Source organism: Balaenoptera borealis, assembly GCF_965194805.1.
Source record: "Balaenoptera borealis genome assembly, chromosome: X".
Lineage (NCBI taxonomy): Eukaryota > Metazoa > Chordata > Mammalia > Artiodactyla > Balaenopteridae > Balaenoptera > Balaenoptera borealis.
In genome coordinates this window covers 1886622-1909711 of record NC_138881.1, presented here as the reverse complement: position 1 = coordinate 1909711, position 23090 = coordinate 1886622, and the positions used below count along the sequence as shown (strand labels likewise).

The following is a 23090-nucleotide window of genomic DNA, read 5'->3' as shown; positions in this document are numbered from 1 at the left end:
AATCTATCATCTAGGTATGTATGTGTCCAACCATCTTTATCTATCTACATATCCATCTGTGTATCTTTCTATCATCTTTCAAGCTATCATCTATATCATCTTTCAAGTTATCCTCTATCTGTCTGTCTATTGATACCTATCTATCTATCTATCTATCATCTATCTATGTATCTATCTATGGAGAGATTCATTTTAAGGAATTGGCTCATGTAATTATGGGGTCTAGCAGGTCCCAAATCTTCAGAGTGGGCCAGCAGGCTGGAAACCCACGGAAGACTTGCAGTTTGAGTCTAAAGGCTGTCAGGAAGCAGAATTCCCTCCTCCTTGGAGGATTTCACTCTTTGTTCTATTGAGGCCGTCAACGGATTAGACGAGGCCCACCCACACCAGAGAGGGCAACCTGCTTTCCTCAAAGTCCCTTGATTTAAATGTTCATCTCATCCAATAAAACACTGTCACGGAAACACCCAGAATAACGTCTGACCACGTATCTGGACCCCGTGGCCCAGCCAGTTCGACACGTAAAATTATCCCAGGAGCTGTGATGGTCATGTAACCAGGGAGCACCTGTGATAGGATTCTTCTCTCAGCCGAAGCCAGAGGGAGACGCAGCTCCCATACCGGGCAGGGCACTGGGATTCGACAGCCTAACACTTGGACTGTTTTGGGGTGGGCCTGTCAGCTCCTTGCTTTGGAAGTCAGCTCTCCGGGAAGGGCGGGGCCTGGCCCACGTCTGGCCTGGGTGCTCAGCATCAGGGCGGCGGTCTCGGTCTCAGCACACGTTAGAGGAATGATTCCCTTGACCTCACGTCCAGTGCCTGTCGCCCGGCCATTCCTCCACCCACCCTCCCTGGGGAGCTCCTGCCCATTTCCTCCTTGGCCGCCTGTCCTCCCACGGCCGGTTGAACCACGTGGACCCCTCCGCCATCCCAGGATGCAGGTGCCGCAGATGCAAAGACTAGCCTCTAAAAAAAAAAAAAAAAAAAAAGACTAGCCTCTGGGGTCTGAGAGGGGCAGCCTCTCTCCTGGGCATCTCTCGCTTCTTCTGGCCGGGGCGCTGCGCCCGATTCAGAGTCCTCTGTGAGTGCTGTCCACCTGCGAGGAGGAAACTGTAGACCTTACTCAGGTTGGAGGGGGTGTTAATGCCTTCGCTGGGTTTTCCCGTGGCCACTTCTCAGCAATAGACATGGGGGTAGAGGCGAGATTTTCAGAGGTTGCAGGTGCCGACGGAAGCGTGTCTACATCGGATCTTTTCACTTGACGTGTCTTTTTTTTTTTTTTTTTTTTTATAAATTTATTTAATTATTTTTGGCTGCGTTGGGTCTTCGTTGCTGCACACGGGCTTTCTCTAGTTGCAGTGAGTGGGGGCTACTCTTCGTTGCGGTGCATGGGCTTCTCATTGCGGTGGCTTCCCTTGTTGTGGAGCGCGGGTTCTAGGCACAAGTGCTTTAGTAGTTGTGGCACACGGGATCTAGAGCGCAGGCTCAGTAGTTGTGGCGCACGGGCTTAGTTGCTCCGCGGCATGTGGGATCTTCGCGGGCCAGGGATCGGACCCGTGTCCCCTGCATTGGCAGGCGGATTCTTAACCACTGCGCCACCAGGGAAGTCCCGACATTTCTTTTTAATGAAGTATTCCATTCCTTTCTGGGTGTGGACCGAGGGGTTTGTTTGGAAGCCTCCTTGACAGGGAAACAGAAACTCTCTCTCTGTTCTTTTCAGTTCTGGTGGGAGGGACCAAGAGAATTAAGAACCTTTGTTCTTTATTTTAAAATTTAATTTAATTATTTTTTATTATTTTTTCAAAGTGTAGTTAATTTACTATGTTGTGTTAGTTTCAGGTGTACAGCAAAGTGATTTTATACATATTATATAACATATATAATATTGATACTTGTTATTTATATATATATATTCCTTTTCAGATTCTTTTCCCATATAGGTTATTACAGAATATTGAGTAGAGTTCCCTGGGCTGTCCAGTAGGTCCTTGTTGTTTATCTATTTTATATATAGTAGTGTGTATATGTTAATCCCAAACTCCTAATTTATCCCTCCCTTTTCCCTTTGGTAACCATAAGTTTGTTTTCTATGTCTGTGAGTCTGTTTCTGCTTTGTAGATAGGTTCATTTGTGCCATATTTTAGATTCCACATATAAGTGATATCATATGGTATTTCTCTTTCCTTTTCTGACTTACTTCACTTAGTATGATGACCTCTAGTTGCATATATATATGACTCATTTTTACATAAATAAAATAGAAAATAAAATATGTAAATATAAAATAAATATATTTATAAATATTATAAATATTTATATAATATATAAATATTATATAATTTATAAATCATAAGTAATGTAAATATAAATAATAAATATTATAAATATAAACACATATAACTAATAAATATTTGCATAGTATAATATGTAAACATAAATATAAAATATTTAATATTCATAAATATTACTTATATTGACAAATATTTATGTTAAAATAAAAGTATCATTTACTTATTTTCATATTGTCTCTTATCATTAAATAATACATCCTATTTTGCTATTATCTTATTTACTTTTCTTGTTTACTTATTTTACATATTAAATGTTTTTTATGTATTAAATATATTAAACATATTAAAATATATTAAAATAAATATGTAAAATATGTAACATTTAAAATATATAAACATAATTTTACCTAGGATAAGAATATAGCATAGATACTATTTGTAAATATCTAAATAAAAACAAACATTTCATTTATATTTATATAAGAATATATTTTACACATATATTTTTATTTCTTTTTCTTTTCCTTAGTGGTGTGAAAAAACTTCTGGGCAGCAAGTGTGTTGCAGGTTGCGAAAGTCTGGGGACCTGTGTTGTAATCTACTTTGCCTTAACTGTTCAGTTTCCCCCTTAACCTCGCTTTGAGATGCAAGTTCAGGCTGCTAATGAGGCTTCTGTGGTCGTCCTTTGGTTTTTCTCTTTATTTTGGCCCTGCCGCGTGGCTCGCGGGATCTCAGCTCTCTGACCAGGGATTGAACCCAGGCCCCTGGCAGTGAGAGCCGCAAGTCCTAACCACTGGACCACCAGGGACTTCCCCGTCCTCTGCCTCTTCTGTGTAACCCTGGGAGCTGTAAGATGCCCCTCCAGCCCAAGACCCCAGCGTGCACCTGTGCTCACGGTACACAGTCGCCGCAGCACAGCGCTTCACATGCGTTCAGAACCTGTTGGTCTGCATTTTCAGGAGGGACAGATGGATGCCAGGGGGACAAGAAAAGTTGAGTTGGGTCCTCCCTAAGGCTCCCCGCCCTGCAGCGCGGTGCTGGAACCCTTCTCTGTAAACGCCAGGAGCCTAGGAAAATAGCACTTTTATTAATCCGGCTCACCTGCCCAGGAAATAAACCCACATGCGGTTGGAATCCCTTTAGTAGAATCAAGCCTGGGCGTCTGGGAACTTTGTGGGGCGCCTGAAGGACTCATGTGGGGTTCCTGTGAATGAAGGACGTGCTCTCTCTGATGGATGCGGTGATGGGAAATATTCTCGGGGCGGGGGCGGGAGGAGGGGTGGTCCTCCCCGCCTCCCGGGAGATATCGGTGTCCCTGCATCCCTCTTGGGGCTTTTCTTTGTAGGGTTGTTCCTTCATGTTCTGGGCAGCAACGCCTTACTGCACTGGTGGGTAACAGGTTGTCCCCACTTATTGGAAGGATTTTCTAACAAGTGGATCAAACCTGACTCCTGGCCAGCAGGTGGCATTATCACCTGAGCTTGGACCGCTCGGGGCTGCTCAGTGTTCCCTGTGTGATGGTGGAGACCCAGGATGGGCTGGGATACCCCATGGTAGGGATGAAGGTTGCCCCACTGTATGCACGTATGGCAGGTGGTTTATCCATCCTTCTCTACGTACGGAGAGACAGGTGCTGCCCTGAGGAACCTTGGCTTTACATTGGCAACCGACCTTGTCTCTTCACGGCAGATTCCTAGAAGTGATTTTTCGAGATCAAACGATAGAAGCACGTGTAATTGCACTAGATATTACCCAATTTCCCCCAATGGGGACTGTGCTATTTTGCACTCTTACCCACGCTGTAGGTGAGAGAAACGAGGATGTAGAAGTCTTTGAACTTCCGCCAACCTGACGGGTGACATGGTATCTCGCAGTTTTCGTTAACTATTAACATTTCTCTTATTAGGTGTAAACTTGGGCATGTGTTTTTAAGGGCCATTTCAGTATGTTTTTATATCAACAGGTGCTTTTGCCCTTCTTCTCTGTAGTTTTTTTTTTTTTTCCTTGATTTTTAAGAACTCTTTACATACTCGGAAAATAGCCCTTTGAATGTGACTTTGCTTATGGTGTTGTTTTCGTTTTAATTTTGTGGTAGGATTTTTTTTCTTCTTCTTTTTTTTGGCCACGCCTCGTGGCTTGTGGGATCTTAGTTCCCGAACAGGGACGGAGCCCGTGCCCCCCTGCATTGGGAGCATGGACTCTTAACCACTGGACCGCCAGGCAAGTCCCTATGGTGTTTTTTTTTTTTTTTTAAACTGTGTACACTTTTTTTGGGAGTGAAATTGGTCTATTTATTCTTCTCAATTCTGAGTTAGAATTAGGAAGGCATTTCCTGCTCTGAGGTTGAGAATAAATTTGTCCCTGCCTTCTTCAAATATTTTCATTGTTTAGCTTTTTTCCTCTTGGAGTTCATTTTGATGTGTCCTGGGAGGTATGGATCTCATTTCATCTGTTTTCAAAGGTCTTTTTAGATTTCTCCACACCATTTATTAAAAAGTTTATCTTTTCTAGACAACAAACTGGTGGTTACCAGTGGGGAGAGGGAAGGGGGGAAGGGAGAGATAGGGATAGGGGATTAAGAGGTACAAACTGCTGTGTATGAAATAAATAAGCTACTGGGACTTCCCTGGTGGTCCAGTGGATAAGACTCCACACTTCCACTGCAGGGGGCGTGGGTTCCATCCCTGGTCGGGGAACTAAGATCCCGCATGCCATGTGGCACGGTAAAAAAAAAAAAAAGAAGAAGAGCTACAAGGATATATTGTACAGCACAGGGAATACAGCCAATATTTAATAATAACTATAAATGGAGTATAACCTTAAGATATTGTGAATCACTATGTTGTACGCCTGAAACTTACAAAATATTGTATAGCAACTCTACTTCAATGAAAAACGTGTAAAGAAATGAAATAAAGGAGACAGGGAAAATACAAAATTCATCTTTGCCACCTTGATCCTATAGTTAAAGCTCCTAGGACTAGCCAGTTCCTACAGATAGCAAATAACTGACCTGTAAACATGCTTCTCAAATACAAACCTACCCATACAGATCCACGCCCCACCCCCTTCTCTAAGGGGCTCCCATACTCTGGGCCACCATCCCCCTGCCCTCATCCCCCCCAGGGCAGGTACCAGACAACTAGGGCAGCCCTTGCACCCAGGACCTGCTGGAATTATTCACACCAGCCCATCGTAATCCTGCTCACCCTGCCTCACCTGTTCCTTCCTGCAAAAATCACAGTAAAGGCTCTTGTCTGGTTTCCCCCTTTCCCTTTGCCTCCTGACCGACCCTGGTGCTTCCCCGTGTAACCCTGTGTGGTGTGCTGTGGCCCCTCCTCTTGGGAACTGTGAGTGATCAACCGTCTTTTCAATATTGGTCGTCTCCTGACCTGTAGGCCTCACCCCATACTTGAATAATAAGAAAACCTACACTTTATCCTTTCTTCCTTCCCTCCCTCCCTTCCTTCCTTCCTCCCTCCCTCTCTCTTTCTTCTTTTTTATTTTTACATCACAATATACCCTTTTTATTTTGGTCACACAATGCACAGTACAATTTTAAAATGGAGTCAAAAACAGAAGTCTAACGTTTAGTAAAGCATTATTGCATCTTGTATAATAACATGTTATCGACACTTTGGGTAGTTTAAGATTTTATTAGAAACAGTAAAGTTTATTTATTTTATTGGTGTATAGTTGATTTATTTATAACATGTTTATTTCTGCTGTCCAACAAAGTGATTCCCTTATACATACATATACATTCTTTTCCGTATTCTTTTCCATGATGGTTTATCCCAGGATATTGAATATAGTTCCCTGTGCTCTACAGTAGGACTTGTTGTTTATGCATTCTGTATATAATAGTTTGCATCTACTAACCCCAAACTCCCAGTCCTTCCCTCCCACAATCCCCACCCCATTGGCAACCACAAGTCTGTTCTCTCTGTGTGTGAGTCAGAAACAGTCAATTTTACACCATCATGTAAACGTATATTCTCATATGTTCGGATACGTGTAGGTTCATGCAAAGGTACATGGGTAAAGGAGTCATCATGTTCTCTGTTTTTCTAAATTTATTATTTATTTATTTATTGGCTGCATTGGTCTTCGCTGCTGCGCGCGGGCTTTCTCTAGTTGTGGTGAGCGGGGGCTACTCTTCATTGTGTTGCGGTGGCTTGTTGCGGAGCATGGGCTCTAGGCGCGTGGGCTTCAGTAGTTGTGGCGAGCGGGGGCTACTCTTCATTGTGTTGCGGTGGCTTGTTGCGGAGCATGGGCTCTAGGCGCGTGGGCTTCAGTAGTTGTGGCTCGCAGGCTCTAGAGCGCAGGCTCAGTAGCTGTGGCACACAGGCTTAGTTGCTCTGCGGCATGTGGGATCTTTCCCGGACCAGGGCTCGAACCCATGTCCCCTGCATTGGCAGGCGGATTCTTAACCACTGCGCCACCAGGGAAGCCCATGTTCTCTGTTTTTATAAGATATTCTGTATTCTCATGTGGTCTCCAGACTTTGTAGAAAACAATGGGCCGTCCCTCCATAACAAGCAATTTCCTAACTACATTTGAGAAAACGCATACAAGTATAAAACCTACACTTTACAACACAACCAACATGGTCCGAGAGGATTAACCCAGGACTCTCACCCACAGCCGTCAATGATAGACGTTATCCGGAGCTTTCTGCAGATCATTTTGGCAGCGTTAATTCCTGCAAAGGTATCATCGGGGACCGAGCAAGGATTTATCAGGTGGCTTTACCAGGCTGTCCTTATTCAGGGCAACTGTACCGTATTACACTCATGTGTCCCGAGCCTGTAGGAATTCAGAAGAGCAAAACCACAAATATCGAACCACAACTCCCATTGGCATCATGCCCTCTTTTGCGACTTCATTCTCATCAACGTGTGCTCTGCTTCTAAACCTTTACCTCGGTTTCTTTTTCTTTTCCTCTGCAGTTTTCCCCCTACAACTCGAGCGTGTCGCTATAGTGACCGGCGGGACCGATGGAATTGGATATTCGACAGCGAAGCATCTGGCCAAATTGGGCATGCACGTTATCATAGGTGATGATTCGCTTCTACAACTCCTTGTATCTTAGAGCGAGCGGGAGATACGCAGCTGCTTGCTTCTCTGCGTATGGAAATATTGATGTGATTCCAGATCCAACAAGGGCAGAAGGCGTAAGGGTGAATACTCAAAAACCGAAAGAGACAGGAAATTGTGTTGCGCTTATTTTTGGACAGGAGTCAAGGTTGTGCTGTGATATGGATCATATATTTTTTTCCCTGTGTAATTCACTGCAGTAAACAACAATAAATGTGAATTAGTTTGCCAGACCTCTCCTAACAAATCATATGACAAACTGGGTGGATTAAACCACAAACATTTTTCCCGTCCCAATCCTGGAGGCTGGAATCTGAGATCCCAGGTGTGGGCAGGGCTGGTTCCTCCCGAGGCCTCTCTCCTGGGCGTGTAGACGGCCGTCTCCTCCCGGTGTCCTCACAGGGTCGTCCCTCTGTGTGTGTCTGTGTCCTGATCTCCTCTTCTTATAAGGACACCAGTCCTATGGGATCAGGACCCACCCTAGTGGGTGGACCTCATTTTACCTTCATCCCCTCTTTAAAGACCCCATCTCAAATACAGCCACACTCTGAGGTCCTGGGGGTCAGGGCTTCAACATATGACGTTGCAATGTCACGATTCAGCTCCCAACAGAATCTGAACAGCTTCTGCATTTCAGATTCTGAACCGAAACTCTGTGTTTCCCTTCTTCTTTCTGAAACTTTCTAATGGCTTATTTCGGTCCCTAAATCCTCTTTGAAAATGAAGGGACTTTCTTCTGCTAGGGAAGTGAAGATGGTTCAAGTGAGCTCATTTTACATTTGTGAGCATTCCCATTCAGTTGGAGGTAGAAGTTTAAATCAGCTGGAAAAAATGATATGGGGAGATGAGCTTTGAAAAAAGGCTGTAATATTTATCATGCTTCTCCCGACATCATCTGGATTCAGTTAATCCCTTTTATGGTGTCCGTTTTTATGAAAATCATACTGCAGGTCTGGTTTTAGGTGTTAGGGATTGCTTTCACTTCAGACTTTCTAAAATATTAACCACGGCCCTTCATTCATTCATTATCGATTCATTTCTTCCTTTCTCTCGTTTTTCCTCCATCGTGTGTTGAAGGATGATTACATCTCAGACACAGCACTTGGGGCTGTGGATTTAAACACACGTGCATCTTGCTTCTTTGTGGGTCTGTCCATAAGCTCCATCCGCAGCCAGATTCCCCCTTTTCTGGTCCCTGAACACCTTCACATCTAGTGATGCCTCAGTGTACAAACTGAAATCCATCATAGTATCAACCAATTGTATTGAAATGCAGATATAAAAGTATATAAGGAAAAAAATTGCCACATAATTATACACATCACATCTTTATACAACAAATAACATGATCTTCTATGAGTTTAGTAACCCATCTGATTTGGAGCTATGAGGATCTTTTTTTTTTTTTCTGGTTGCGTCGGGTCTTAGTTGCGGCAGGCAGTCTCCTTCGTTGCAGCAGGTGGGCTCCTTAGTTGCGTCATGCATGTGGGATCTAGTTCCCTGACCGGGGATCGAACCCAGACCCCCTGCATTGGGAGCGTGGAGTCTTAACCACTGGGCCACTAGGGAAGTCCTGCTATGAGGATCTTAAACCTTATTTCAAGACATCTTCAAGAACTGAACGCTGATAGGAGAATGTGGTTTCTATTGGTGGCCAAGCCATAGATCCTGTCCATTCTATCCTCTTTGTCTCGTCCACATTCCCTTGGAGGCCGGTCACGATGATGATGTCCATTCTTCCCCATCGAAACTCACAGATGCCCTGAGCCCCACGTAGGGCATCCCCAGGGGTCCAGGGCACACACAACTCTTCCCTCACGCCCTTACATTTGAACTTTTTTTTGCTTTTGCAAAACCTGACTGCACCATGAAAATTTCTTCCATTTCATGGCCTGTCCCATGTTCCACTCTCTTTTCAAAGACTGCAGTTTCTTATCGTGATTCCCTTTTTCACATAACCATCTTTCTCTCATGTATGATGGGGTCTGTGGAATGGACCACATTTGTCTTGCTTTGGGAGCAGTAGATCACTTCTTGGTCTACTTCACTGTTCTTTGTCCCCATTGAAGGGTTCTTTTCATCAGCAATATGGCTAAGTCCCATTCTCTGTTTTCTTTTGTGTGTGTGTGTTTTCTTTTTCTTTTTTTTCCCCCCTCTTTCAGTAAGTCTTTTTTTTTTATTTATTGGAATTTAGTTGCTTTACACTGTTGTGTTAGTTTCTGCTGTACAGCAAAGTGAATCAGCTATGCATATACATCTATCCCCTCTTTTTTGGATTCCCTTCCCATTTAGGTCACCAGAGAGCACCGAGTAGAGTTCCCTGTGCTATACAGTAGGTTCTCATTAGTTATCTATTTTATACATAGTAGTGTATATATGTCCATCCCAATCTCTCAATTCATCCCAGCTCCCTGCCTTTCCCCTCGGGTAAGTCCTATTCTCTTGATAGATGTGGACATATTAAAAGTTTCTGAACTTGAAATTACCAACTTTATCACTCTCCATAACTCCCCTTAGAGGAAGATGGGTTGGTTGCAGACCAGGAGGTCTTGTGGGAGAGGGAATGCATCTGAGGATGTATATCTGGAGCTACTTATCAACCTGAGCACCTCTGTGATCTGTTTGTGTCTCTCTGGGGCCTGAGAATATCAAGGAGGTAGGATGTGGGAGCCCAGGGTGGGAGCAGATCTCAAGACTGCAGGGAGACTGTGAGATGGTGATGGACCCTAACCCCCTGATTTGTTGACTTTCCATGGTGGGTCAGCCTCTGCTGTCTCATTAGAGACATGACAAGCCTTCCATGTCTTGGATTTCTGCCAATATTTGGAAGACTTGGTCAAAGTGATGTCAGCTCTTGAACAGGAGGAGCCATACATCCCCTCTGAGGACCGGCTGGACCTGGGCTAATGGTGGGAAGATGCTGGTGGAGCAGTCCAGGAGGAACTTTCTAGTCTGAGCAGAGATGGGAGGCTGGCATCCAGTGCTGGGTATCTCTGCCCCTGTGATTCCTCCGCTGCAGACATCTTCATCTTCTTAATTCCTAGTGAAGCTAGGTGATGTTGGAAGACAGAGAAGTAAAAAGAGCCCCATTTCTGTGCTTTTTGCCGCAGTGTGGTGGTTTTAGCTCATGAGGAAGTCTAGAGGGTTAGGTCAGGAGGAGATCTAGAGGGAAGGTCAGGAGGAGGTCTAGTGGGAAGGTCAGGAGGAGATCTGAATGGGAAGGTCATGAGGAGATCTAGAGGGAAGGTCAGGAGGAGGTCCAGTTGGGAAGGTCAGGATGAGGTCTAGTGGGAAGGTCAGGATGAGATCTGAATGGGAAGGTCAGGAGTAGGTCTAGTGGGAAGGTCAGGAGGAGGTCTAGTGGGAAGGTCAGGAGGAGGTCTAGTGGGAAGGTCAGGAGGAGGTCTGAATGGGAAGGTCAGGAGGAGGTCTAGTGGGAAGGTCAGGAGGAGGTCTGAATGGGAAGGTCAGGAGGAGGTCTAGTGGGAAGGTCAGGAGGAGGTCTGAATGGGAAGGTCCAGAGGAGGTCCAGTTGGGAAGGTGAGGATGAGGTCTGAATGGGAAGGTCAGGAGGAGGTCTAGTGGGAGGGTCAGGATGAGGTCTAGTGTGAAGGTCAGGATGAGGTCTGAATGGGAAGGTCAGGAGGAGGTCTAGTGGGAGGGTCAGGATGAGGTCTAGTGTGAAGGTCAGGATGAGGTCTGAATGGGAAGGTCAGGAGGAGGTCTAGTGGGAAGGTCAGGAGGAGGTCTAGTGGGAAGGTCAGGAGGAGGTCTGAATGGGAAGGTCAGGAGGAGGTCTGAATGGGAAGGTCAGGAGGAGGTCTGAATGGGAAGGTCAGGAGGAGGTCTAGTGGGAAGGTCAGGAGGAGGTCTGAATGGGAAGGTCAGGAGGAGGTCCAGTTGGGAAGGTGAGGAGGAGGTCTGGTTGGGAAGGTGAGGAGGAGGTCTAGTGGGAAGGTCAGGAGGAGGTCTAGCTGGGTGATGAGTATATACCGCAGACACGGGCACTGAGCATATGTGAGCAAGCCTGGGTACCCATGCATTTGAGGGCTGGAGCACTGACTGATATCACCTCCTTTAGGTGATGCTTCTTGAGCATCAGGGATGGTATCCGTCAGCACCAAATTTCTACTCCTCTCGAGTTAAACAGAGAGTAGACCGCACGTCCTCACCCACCTGTGTCTCCTTTCCCACTAACGTTCTGATGTCCCTGTTTGAACTTTCCCCGAGGGACACAGGTCTGACCCTACCTATCAATCCAGTCACGTAGGGAGTCTTACTGCCTCGGTGTGTCTTTGAGGGGATAGTTGAATATATCCTGAGAGGGACAGTTTTTCTTCTTACATGGCAGCTGGAGACAAGGTCACTTAATGAAACATTATCATTGGTCACAATGCATTTTTCTACTAAACACAGATTAAGAGATGGGTTTAATCAATTCCACACTCTCAGTCCCGAAGCCATGAATATTTAAAGAATAATCAATTACTTGCTGAAGAATTGAAATGATAATCTGGGTCCGAGTCCAGCCCATTAGTGTTGCTAAGAATGCATGAATTATTCAGTTTCCCATCTGTTCACAGTATCTTAGTTCCTACCGTTTCAAAATACTATTTTGGTGGAGGATCCTTCTTTTTTCATAATTCTTAATAAACGGTCATCTAAGGTTTAGACCAGGGGTTGGTACGTTTTTTTCTGCTATAGGCTGGATGATAAAGATGATCGTAGGTCTCTCATGATGATCAGCTCTGCCCTTACAGCAGGAAAGCAGCAATGGCCAATACTTAAAGTTCATGGCTGTTTTCCAATAAAACTTATTTTTTTATATCAAGCGATGGGCCAGATTTGGCCCCAGGTCCGTAGCGTGCTGGCCCTAATTTGGGTTCAGTATCTTTTTTTTTTTTTTAAACAAGTGGCAGTTCTGTTGCTTCTTGCAGATCTTTACAATCTGGTGGCCAGGGTGCTGTCTTCAGGGGGCGGACCTGGATATGAGAGGTTGTCCTTCCCACTCGACTTGGTGCCCCTGAAACTCTGCACCACAGCACGTATAAAACCTAACCCCTGCCGCACGAAGGTTGAGGGGAAGGCAGACCCACTGCGTTTGAGCCCTGCTTCTGTCGTGGCGGAGTGTTTCCTGATCTGCAGCCATCACTCGGAGATGTATGGGCAATGTTGGCAGCTGTGTAGGGTCAAGCATCCCATATCCAGCCCATAGGAGGCAGCTGCTGAAGATGACCTTCGCCCCCAAGGTGCCTGTCCATCCCTCCCATACAATCCAGCCCTGACTGCCTGAATGTTTTTTTCTTTGATTTCTTTTTAATTTTTTAAATTTCTGTTTTCTGTTGGCGCATAGTTGATTTACAGTGTTGTGTTACTTTCAGGTGTACGGCAAAGTGGATCAGTTACATGTGTACATATATCCACTCTTTTTTAGATTCTTTTCCCATAGAGGTCATTACAGAGTACTGAGTAGAGTTCCCTGTGCTCTACAGTAGGTCCTTGTTGGTTATCTATTTTATATCTAGCTGTGTGTATAAGTCAATCCCAAACTCCAAATTTATCGCTCGCCCCTGGTAACCACAGGTTCGTTCTCTAAGTCTGTGAGTCTGATTCTGTTTTGTAAATAAGTTCATAGGTATCATGTTTGTTTAGATTCCGCATAGAGCCGATATCATATGATATTTGCCTGATTGCCTGAACGTGGAGCGAGCTGCCCGTCGGGGGGCGCTGCTGGCCGTGGCCAGTTTGTCCTGCCGTTCCGTCGCTTCTCCCCGACCCACCCTCAGCTTTCTTTCTTTCTCTGGACACTTATGTCTTTCTGACTTCATTTGAGCTTCTGCTACGCCAGCCCTTGATGCCAAGATGGTCTCAGGCTGGAAGTAGCCCAGCAGCAGATGGTGTTTTAATGTTTAAAAATTGCACAAGTTTCAGAAACAAACTCATACATGTCTGCAGCCCTCACTTACCCATGAATTCTTTTTTTTTTTTTTTTTTTGGTCTTTGATGCCCGGAACATTTAGGGATGGAAGACATGCCTTCTTTCCCATCCTGCCCCTGCACTCCCGCAGTGCAGGAAGCCTCTCCCAGCAAAAACACGTAATAGCCGCATAATGTTTATTTCTTGAAGGAGCTGGAGGTGCAAATGACTTTTGCAGCTGCATCTTCTTGATGTCTGCAGCTTTGAACGTCTCCGAGGCGGTGACAGTTTCTATATTCCTTTTCGTTCACCCCCAGAGGTGTCCTTTGCCACGTTTATCTTCAGCAGGAGGCATTTCTGATTCCCCCTGGGTTCACCACTTCTCCTCTCTTACATGTTTGTTACAGATAAACCCGTTGCTGTAAACATTATTTTTGTTTGTTTTGTTTTGGAAAGGGCATTGCCTGGATTCATTTGGGGACACCTGTCAGTGACACAGAGCACACAGTACAGAGGAAAAGAGTAGGGAATACTATTAGAGTGTGTAAATGAAACCACGGGTACGTAAACAGCATGCAGAAATGCTTGATAAGAGGATTCCTTGGCAGTGTACTTTCACGGAGACCTCGGTAGGCTTTGACCCGAGAGAACCAGCATCTTGCCAGCGGGGGGGCTGGCTGCAGGTGGGAGGGTGACATGGGCTGGACTTGCCCCTCCCAGGCCCCTCAGCGGTGTCCTCACGCCCCCCGTTGGTTCTCTGGGCGTCAGGGCTCCATGCCCACCGCTGTGTTCACAGGTGCCAGCTCTGGCCTCCCTGCTGAAGGTCTCCTGTGACTCAGCCCCCAGGGAGTGGGCAGGTGGGGCTTCTCCTGCACAGGGTCAGAGACGCTGCTCGAGGCCGGCTCCTTAATAGGGGATCCTGTCTGGGAAGCAAGCTGTCCTGGCTTCTCCCCACCCTGAGCAGCAGCTACATCAGGCCCCCCCTTAAAATGAGGGCCGTCTGCGCACAGACGTAGGGAAAAGCAGCCCCCCTGCCGTTCCGGCTCTACCCTCGTGGTCAACACAGATTCACCCACTCAGGCATTGACGAAACCTCATTCACTTTCTTTCGCCCCAGATTCCAACTGGAGCACCCATATCCCACACAAAAGACCCATCGCCACCCTTCTAAGCGAACGTTCCCAGAATCGCACCCGCTGATTTTCCGGAGTCACGGGTAACGGGAGGAGACATCTCGAGCTCATGGTGGGAATGTCCCGCGATGGTTTTTTTTTTTTTTTTGGCCGTGCCACGCGGCTTGTGGGATCTTAGTTCCCCGACCAGGGATTGAACCCAGACCCTCGGCAGTGAAAGCGCAGAGTCCTAACCACTGGACCGCCCGGGAAGTCCCCCGCGATGGTTTTTATAGCTCAAGCCACTGTGAACAGAGTGGTCGCCTGGACCAAAAGTCTCTCGAAAGTTCTATGTCTGGTCTGACATTTCTGCTGACAGTTTCATGCTTATGCTGTTGGTGTCCCCGTGGTCCTGATGCCACTAGGTGCTTCGTGTCCCTGGAATCACTGAAAAGTAAGATGTCCCAGAAATGCATCCTTTTGACCAATCCACCTAAAGAAAATGCGTCTTCAATGGATACGCTGAATCCGCTACAGTTGCTCCGATGGCAAAATTCAACGCCAGGACGGAAGGAGACACTTAGCGTGTTGTAGGGCTGTGTTTACTGTCTCAAGAAAACATCGTTTCACGTGGGGTAGTTTCCTTACCCTGAATTGTATCTTTTCTTTTCCTTGTAGGCGGAAATAACCAAGGCAAAGCCGAAGAAGCTGTGAGGAAGATAAAAGAGGAAACCCTCAATGACAAAGGTACTGTACTGCCCGGTGGACAGATGGCTCTTCTGCTTGGTCTGGGGGCTGCAGACCCTGGCGTGGGCTCAGGGACCCGGATGGTGGAAGTGGCTTTGGGCAGCGATGTCTCTGATTCTTGGGCTTTTCTTTAGGGGGCTTTTGTCCTCCTTGGGGAGTGGAAGGTGGCAAGATTGCGATTCTTGAGAGACACATGAAAACCCCGGATGGATGGGTAAGCCTCATCTGTCCCTTTGTGTCAAGACTCCCACTCGTGGTTGTTCAAGGTGACCGTCCGGCCCTCTGTCCAAGGCTGGGGCGTGTTGATATTCCCAATGTCTCCCCTGCCCTCGTGGCAGGATGCCTTTGATCTTTTTTCTTTTTCTTTTTTTTTTTTAACTTGGGGTAGAGTTGTTTTACAATGTTGTCTTAGTTTCTACAGTACCGCAAAGGGGAGTTCCCTGTGCTATAAGGCAGGTTCTCATTAGGTATCTACTAGGATGCCTTTGATCTTGAGACAGAGCCCAGAGGGGCCTCCGCAGCTCTCCTGCAACACCAGGCAGCTCTTGCAGACAGAGGCGCTGCTTCCCTCTCTCACCTGCCCAGGGGCAGAAGTGCTCCACTGTTGTGACAGCCGATCGTGAACCCCCGTCCCCAGTTTGCAGTGGCTCAGGGGGCCGCTCTCTCCAGCGCCTTGGTTTCCACCCAGCGTGTATTTCCCGGGCCTCCAGCAGTAGCAACCCCGGGGGCAGGTGGTTAGAAGTGCCGATTTCCAGCCCTGAGCCTGGGAACCTCTGCAGGCGGGGCCGGGAACCTGCATTTCCCCACGTCCTCCCCGGGGATCCCCCTGCCCCCTCACGTTTAAGAATCGCTGCTGTCGTGACTGCTTGAAACCATAATTTCCAGAGCAAAAGAGGAGTCTCGTGGGAAACCGCCAAAGCGTGGGCTTCTTTTCATGACTTGAAAAACCGTTGGAAAGAATGAAACAATAATTCGCCCAAACCCGCTCGTGTTACAGGCCTAACCAGTCAAGGTGCCAAGGTTCATCTGGGGCTACGTGTGCTTCGTTAAAACGTTTAAGAGCTTCATGTGTTCTGACAGAGCTGTAATGCGTAGCCCTGATTTATGGGAGGAAAGAACGTTCTAAAACATCTTTAGACAATTTCCTGGTGGCGTCAGCCTTGTACGCTGCGATTCACAGTTTGTGCGGAAAGCTCACGGATTAAAGGGAAAACGCTTCGGTAGCAGCTCTGTGCTGGAGGGGAGGCCTCCAGGGCCTGCGGTGGGCAGGGCGGTGATTCCTAATCACCCAGGACGGTGGTGTCACGCCCCTCTGGTCAAGGCTGGTGACAGAGCCTCGGCTGTGTCTGCTCCTGTGTCTTCATTTCTAGCAAGTGACACCAAGTAGATCCATGAAATTTGCATCTGGGAGAAGTAGCCGCCGGGGCAGGCGGTCAGTCAGGTGCACACCGACAGCAGAGAGAGCCCAGGGGGCTGCACAAGCCCCAAACCCCAGCCTGCCTGCACCCCACTTCCTGGCAGCACCCCCTCCCCGCCGGGCATCCGAGTTTATGGAAAGGGCGAGGCTGGGCGTCCTTGGTGGGCAGCGGCCCTGCGCTGGTCCTTGTGTTGCTTGGAGCACGACCCTTGCCCAGAAGCTGGCAGCGCTCAGGGAAGCTCAGGTTCCCCCTGGCCTGGGAGGGGACATGGGGGCCAGGGAGGGGTCTGGACACAAGCTGAGTGACCCCTGAGGTCTGCAGCAGGGCTATGGTCTGAGCCAGGGGGAGCGTGGCCACTCCCACGGGGGCTGGTCCAGTGAGGGAGTGAACCCTTGAGTACACACGCACACGCACACGCACCTTTGAAAATTCCTCTTCGGTGCATTGAACCAAACATGAAAGCAGCGCTGTCTGTATTTTACACCAGAAGCCTGGCACTTGGCAGTCGGTCCGTGGGCAGCACAGCCTGTGCACGCCTGGAGCGGCCGCCGTGAGACAGGTGGGAGATGCTGAGACCTGGCCAGAGGAGGGGGGTTTGGTGGTGCTCCTCGAGCTGACGTTGCTGAATTCGCATCCAGCCTCGGGATTCCCCCAAGCCAAGGTCCGGCCAGTCCCAGGGGAAGAGGGGCACTCCCTGTGCCGGGGACCCGCTGCGCGAGGGCAGGGCCGGTGGGGACCTGGGTCTCCCTGTGCATCGGTGGCCGTCGGTCGGCCCTCACCCTTCCTCTTGGCTTAGCTCCCTGCAGACTCGGCCGCACCCGGTCTGGGTCGGAATGCTGTCTGGAGTGGAACCCACCGCCCTGCAGAGGTGCCTCTGTCCAGACCAGCCGCCCTGCTGCAGCCTCTGAGGGTGTTGTCCACACAACCCCCGGCTTCCCACTTGGCCAGGGGGAGCCCCACCTGTTCCTCGTTCATGGCTCGTCCGTCATCCTCTGGATTCTCCTCTTTTTTTTTTGGAGCAAATCAGCAGATAGCCTGAGACTCGCAGATGACTGTCGAGAACACAATTATTTCTTTTCTCTTTGAAATTTTGATTGGGGTATAGTTGCTTTACAGTGTTGTGTTAGTTTCTTCCGTACAGCAGAGTGACTCAGTTATACAGAATACATGTATCTGTTCTTTTTCAGGTTCTTTTCCCATATAGGTCATTACAGAGTGTTGAGGACAGTTCCCTGACACAATTATTTCTAAATGCCGAACTTCTCTGTAGTCTACCTCCCCCCTCATCTCTGTACTGACCCTTTTTCCTTAGTTCCTCGTTGAATGCTTTACGTGCTGTACTTTCTGCCTTTGACATCATGGTCAGTTGAGGTCATATTTGGGGCTGGGATGGGAGGACACCTGTGTATCAGTGTATGACTAGTTCGGCTTTCAGAAGGATGTATTTGTGAGTGTGGTCAGGAATCAAGGGGATGTTGGTCATTTCCCAGCCTAGAGATTTCCAGGGAAGAGACTTTTCATACCTTATCACCTTGCATCCATGGTACCGAAACCTTTATTGCTCTTGAGTAATTACGTGCTGATGCAAGCTCTCTCATTTGGAGCAAATAGTCTTGCTAATTTACCAAAAAAAAAAAAAAAAAAAACCCACCCCCAAATACCAATAAAAACCCGAACACCACAAAAACAAACAGCAAAATGGCATAACAATGTTCAAATGAACCCAAATGGAAATAGATAATTTAAATACTTTTAAAAGGACTCCAGGCAGGTAAACTTTGCTTTGCCCATTTCACAGTGAAGCACGCAACCCACGAGGGAATTCCTTAGTCCCAAATCCTAGGAAATGTGGTGTCTGTTCTTTTTTTTTTTTTTTTTTTTAAGAGTTTCACTTAATTTTTATTTATTTATTTATTTTATTTTTGGCTGTGTTGGGTCTTCGTTTCTGTGTGAGGGCTTTCTCTAGTTGCGGCAAGCGGGGGCCACTCTTCATCGCGGTGCGCGGGCCTCTCACTATCGCGGCCTCTCTTGTTGCGGAGCACAGGCTCCAGACGCGCAGGCTCAGTAATTGTGGCTCAAGGGCCCAGCGGCTCCTCGGCATGTGGGATCTTCCCAGACCAGGGCTCGAACCCGTGTCCCCTGCATTGGCAGGCAGATTCTTAACCACTGCGCCACTAGGGAAGCCCTGTTCTTTGTTTTTAAAAGGAGAAAGGCATCCCTTGCTTTGTGTCACTGTTCCACACTTTTCCACCGTCACCAGTGTCGTCCTGGACAATTTTACACCTTTCCTAACGTCATTCTTTTAAAAAAATTTTTAAATTAAAGTATATCGTGTTAGTTTCAGGTGTACAGCACAGTGATTCAGTTATACATGTACATAGATTCCTTTTCAGATTCTTCTCCTTTCTCTGTTATTACAGAATATTGAGCAGAGTTCTCTGTGCTCTACAGTAGGTCCTTATTAGTTATGTATTTTGTATATAGTGGTGTATCTGTGTTAATCCCAGACTCGTAATTTATCCCTGCCCCCCACCTTTCCCCTTTGGTGACCATAAGTTTGTTTTCCATGTCTGTGACTCTGTTTTGTAAATAAGTTCATTTGTATCATTTTTTAAAAAAGATTTGTTTATTACTTATTTATTTATTTTTAGCTGCTTCGGGTCTGAGTTGCAGCACGCAGGCTCTTTGTTGTGGCGCATGGGCTTCTCTCTAGTTGTGGCGCGTGGGATTTCTCTTCTCTAGTTGTGGCGTGTGGGCTCTGTATTTTGTGGCACGTGGGCTTTCTAGTTGAGGCGTGCGAGCTCAGTAGTTGCGGCGTGCGGGCTTAGTTGTCCCGTGGCATGTGGGGTCTTAGTTCCCCTGACCAGGGATCGAACCCACGTCCCCTGCATTGTAAGGTGGATTCTTTACCACTGGACCATCACGGAAGTCCCTGTATCATTTTTTATTGAAGTATAGTTGATTTACAATGTCATGTTAGTTTCAGGTATACAGCACAGTGATTCAGTTTTATACATATATTCCTTTTCAGATTGTTTTCCCATATAGGGTATTACGAGATACTGAGTAGAGTTCCCTGGGCTGTTCAGTAGGTCCTCGTTGGTTGTCTATTTTATATAGAGTAGTGTGTATATGTCAATCCCAATCGCCTAATTTATCCCTTCCCCCCCTCTTTCCCATGGTAACCATAAGTTTGTTTCCTATGTCTGTGACTCTATTTCTGTTTTGTAAATAAGTTCATTTGTACCATTTTTTAGATTCCACATACAAGCAATATCATATAATATTTGTCTTTCTCTGTCTGACCTACTTCACTTAGTATGATAATCTCCAGGCCCATCCATGCTGCTGCAAATAACATTATTTCGTTCTTTTTTATGGCTGAGTAGTATTCCATTGTATATATGTACCACATCTTCTTTATCCATTCATCTATTGATGGATGCTTAGGTTGCTTCCATGTCCTGGCTATTTGTAAATAGTGCTGCTGTGAACATTGGGGTGCATGTATCTTTTCAAATTATGGTTTCCTCCTATCTTTTTTTTTTTTTTAATAAATTTATTTATTTATTTATTTTTGGCTGTGTTGGGTCTTCATTGCTGTGCGCGGGCTTTCTCTAGTTGCGGTGAGCGGGGGCTACTCTTCGTTGTGGTGTGTGGGCTTCTCACCGTCGCGGCTTCTCTTGTTGCGGAGCATGGGCTCTAGGCGTGCAGGCTTCAGTAGTTGTGGCATGTGGGCTCAGTAGTTGTGGCTTGCAGGCTCTAGAGCTCAAGCTCTGTAGTTGTGGCGCACGGGCCCAGCTGCTCTGCGGCATGTCGGATCTTCCAGGGCCAGGGCTCGAACTCGTGTCTCCTGCATTGGCAGGTGGATTCTTAACCACTGCGCCACCAAGGAAGCCCTCTCCTATCTTTTTGATTTAACTTAAAATGGCCCTTATTGACAGTTTCCTGTTTCCTACAGGCGTCCTTTTCTTTCCCTCTTTCAATTTTTTTTAATTGAAGTTCAGTTGATGTACAATATTATATATTTCATGTGTACAGTATACTGATTCGCAACTGTAAAGGTTGTACTCCATTTATAGTTATGCAAAAATATTGGCTATATTCCCTGTGTTCTACAACATAACCTTGTAGCTTATTTATTTTATACATAGTAGTTTGTACCTCTTAATTCCCTACCCCTATCTTGTCCCTCCCCCCTTCCGTCTCCCCACTGGTGACTACTAGTTTGTTCTGTGTATCTGTGAGTCTGCTTCTGTTTTGTTATATTCACTAGCTTGCTGTATTTTTTAGATTCCACATATAAGTGAGATCATAGACTATTTGTCTCTGTCTGACTTACTTCATTTAGCATAATGCCCTCCAAGTCCATCCATGTTGCTGCCAAGGGCATGATTTCATTCTTTTTTATGGCTGACTAGTATCCCATTGTGTGTATATGTACCACATCTTCTTTATCCATTCATCTGTCTGTGGACACTTAGGTTGCTTCCATGTCTTGGCTGGTGTAAACGGTGCCGGTATGAACTTTGGGGTGTGTGTATCTTTTCGAATTATGGTTTTGTCTGGGTATATGCCCAGGAGTGGGATTGCTGGATCATATGGTAGCTCTCTTTTTACTTTTAAGGAACCTCCATCCTGTTCTCCGGAGTGGCTGCACCAACTTAACATTCCCACTGACAGTGTAGGAGGGTTCCCTTTTCTCCACGCCCTCTCCAGCATTTGTTATCTGTGGTCTTTTTGATGATGGCCATTCTGACAGTTGTGACGTGATGGTGAATGATTTAATAAGTGAATTTTGAAAAAAATGGACTTTTAATTTTGGAACAGTTCTAGATTACAGAAGAGTTGTGAAGGTTCCCGAGTTCCCACATACCCTATGCCTAGTTCTCTCCATCATTAATGTCTTATATTAAGTTCGTGTCTCACAGTGAAAGCACCTTATTGGTCTATGATCCCTGACTAAAGACCTTATGTATTTTCCGAATTTCCTTAGTTTTTACCTAATGTCTTTCTTCCGTCCCAGGATCCCATACAGGATGCTACGGTAATATCTAGTTGTCCCATCTCTTTAGGTTCCTCTTGGCTGTGATCATTTCTTAGACTCTCCATGTTTTTTGATGACCTTGACAGTTTTGCAGTGTGCTGGCCAGGAATTCTGTGGTATGTCCCCCTTTCATCTTTAACTTGGTGTCCTGAGGTAGCCAGTGAGCAGGCATGCCTGGATAGACAGACACTAGACAGGTGTTCATACAGACAGATGATTTCCTGTGGGCAATTAGAAGGTTTAACCATGCCTGGAGAAAACCATAATTTGAAAAGTTACATGTGCCCCAATGTTCATTGTAGCGCTATTTATATACAATAGCCAAGACATGGAAACAACCTAAGTGTCCATCAACAGGTAAATGGATAAAGAAGATGTGGTACATATATACAATGGAATACTACTCAGCCATAAAAAAAGAATGAAATCATGCCATTGGCAGCAACCTGGATGGACCTAGAGATTTTCATACAAAGTGAAGTAAGCCAGACAGAGACAGACATATATCATACGATAGCACTTATACGTGGAATCTGAAATATGATGTAAATGAACTTATTTACAAAACAGAAACTGACTCACAGACATAGAAAACAAACTTATGGTTACCAAAGGGGAAAGGGGGGAGGGATAAATTAGGAGTTTGGGATTAACATATACACATTCCTATATATAAAATAGATAACCAACGAGGACCCACTGTAGAGCACAGGGAACTCTACTGAATATCTCATAATAACCTATCATGGGAAAAGAATTTGAAAAAGAATAGATGCATGTGTATGTATAACTGAATCGCTTTGCTGTAGCCCTGAAACCAACACAACATTGTAAATCAACTCTACTGCAATTAAAAAAAAATGGCGTTCGGCGAGTCAATTCTATTAACAAAGGAAAAAAAAAAGAAAGTTTAGAAGGTCATCATGTCTTTTCTGAAGGCACGAAGGCGCACCACAGCCCTTTGTGAACATTTAGTCTTATCACTGCTCATCCCGTGTTCTACCTGTGAAGGGCTCTTCATTTCTCAGGCTCGGGAATGATTAATGTTAACCTTTGGAAGCACCATCAAGGTGACTTCCTTGAGAGAGGGGATTGTCTGCCTAGTTTCCTTAGCTTGTCTACAAATACTTACAGGAATAATAATAGAAGAAAAAAAACCACGGGGAAGAATTTTCATTCTCAGCGTGCGTCCAAAGTTCTATTTCCCCCACCAATAATTTATGCAATATTTTCACTCCCTCCTGCATTGTCCTGTTATCCTGTTCCGTGTTTTCTCCTCTTTTCATCTGTGGGGAGGAATCATCGCCGAGGAAATTCATATTGACCGTTCCCTTCTAACACACCTCAAGACGCTCCGTGCTTTTAAACTTGGTAATTAGAGAACCTGCTCGCGTGACCGTCTCTAAAAGTGATTCTGGAAATGTTACTTCCATGATATTTTTCCCCCTGGGGGAAATGA

General features: G+C 46.2%; 1 protein-coding gene across 3 annotated transcripts in view; it reads left to right on the top strand.

Annotated features, from left to right (window-relative positions):
* The window catches only part of DHRSX (dehydrogenase/reductase X-linked), a 242722-nt gene that overhangs the window by 25817 nt on the left and 193815 nt on the right, over positions 1–23090 (top strand). For all 3 annotated transcript variants that reach the window (XM_082375849.1, XM_082375848.1, XM_082375847.1), the window contains exons 2-3: positions 7243–7350; positions 15098–15166. In XM_082375849.1, coding sequence (XP_082231975.1) covers positions 7243–7350; positions 15098–15166 — 177 coding nt within the window. The remainder of the gene's footprint in view (positions 1–7242; positions 7351–15097; positions 15167–23090) is intronic.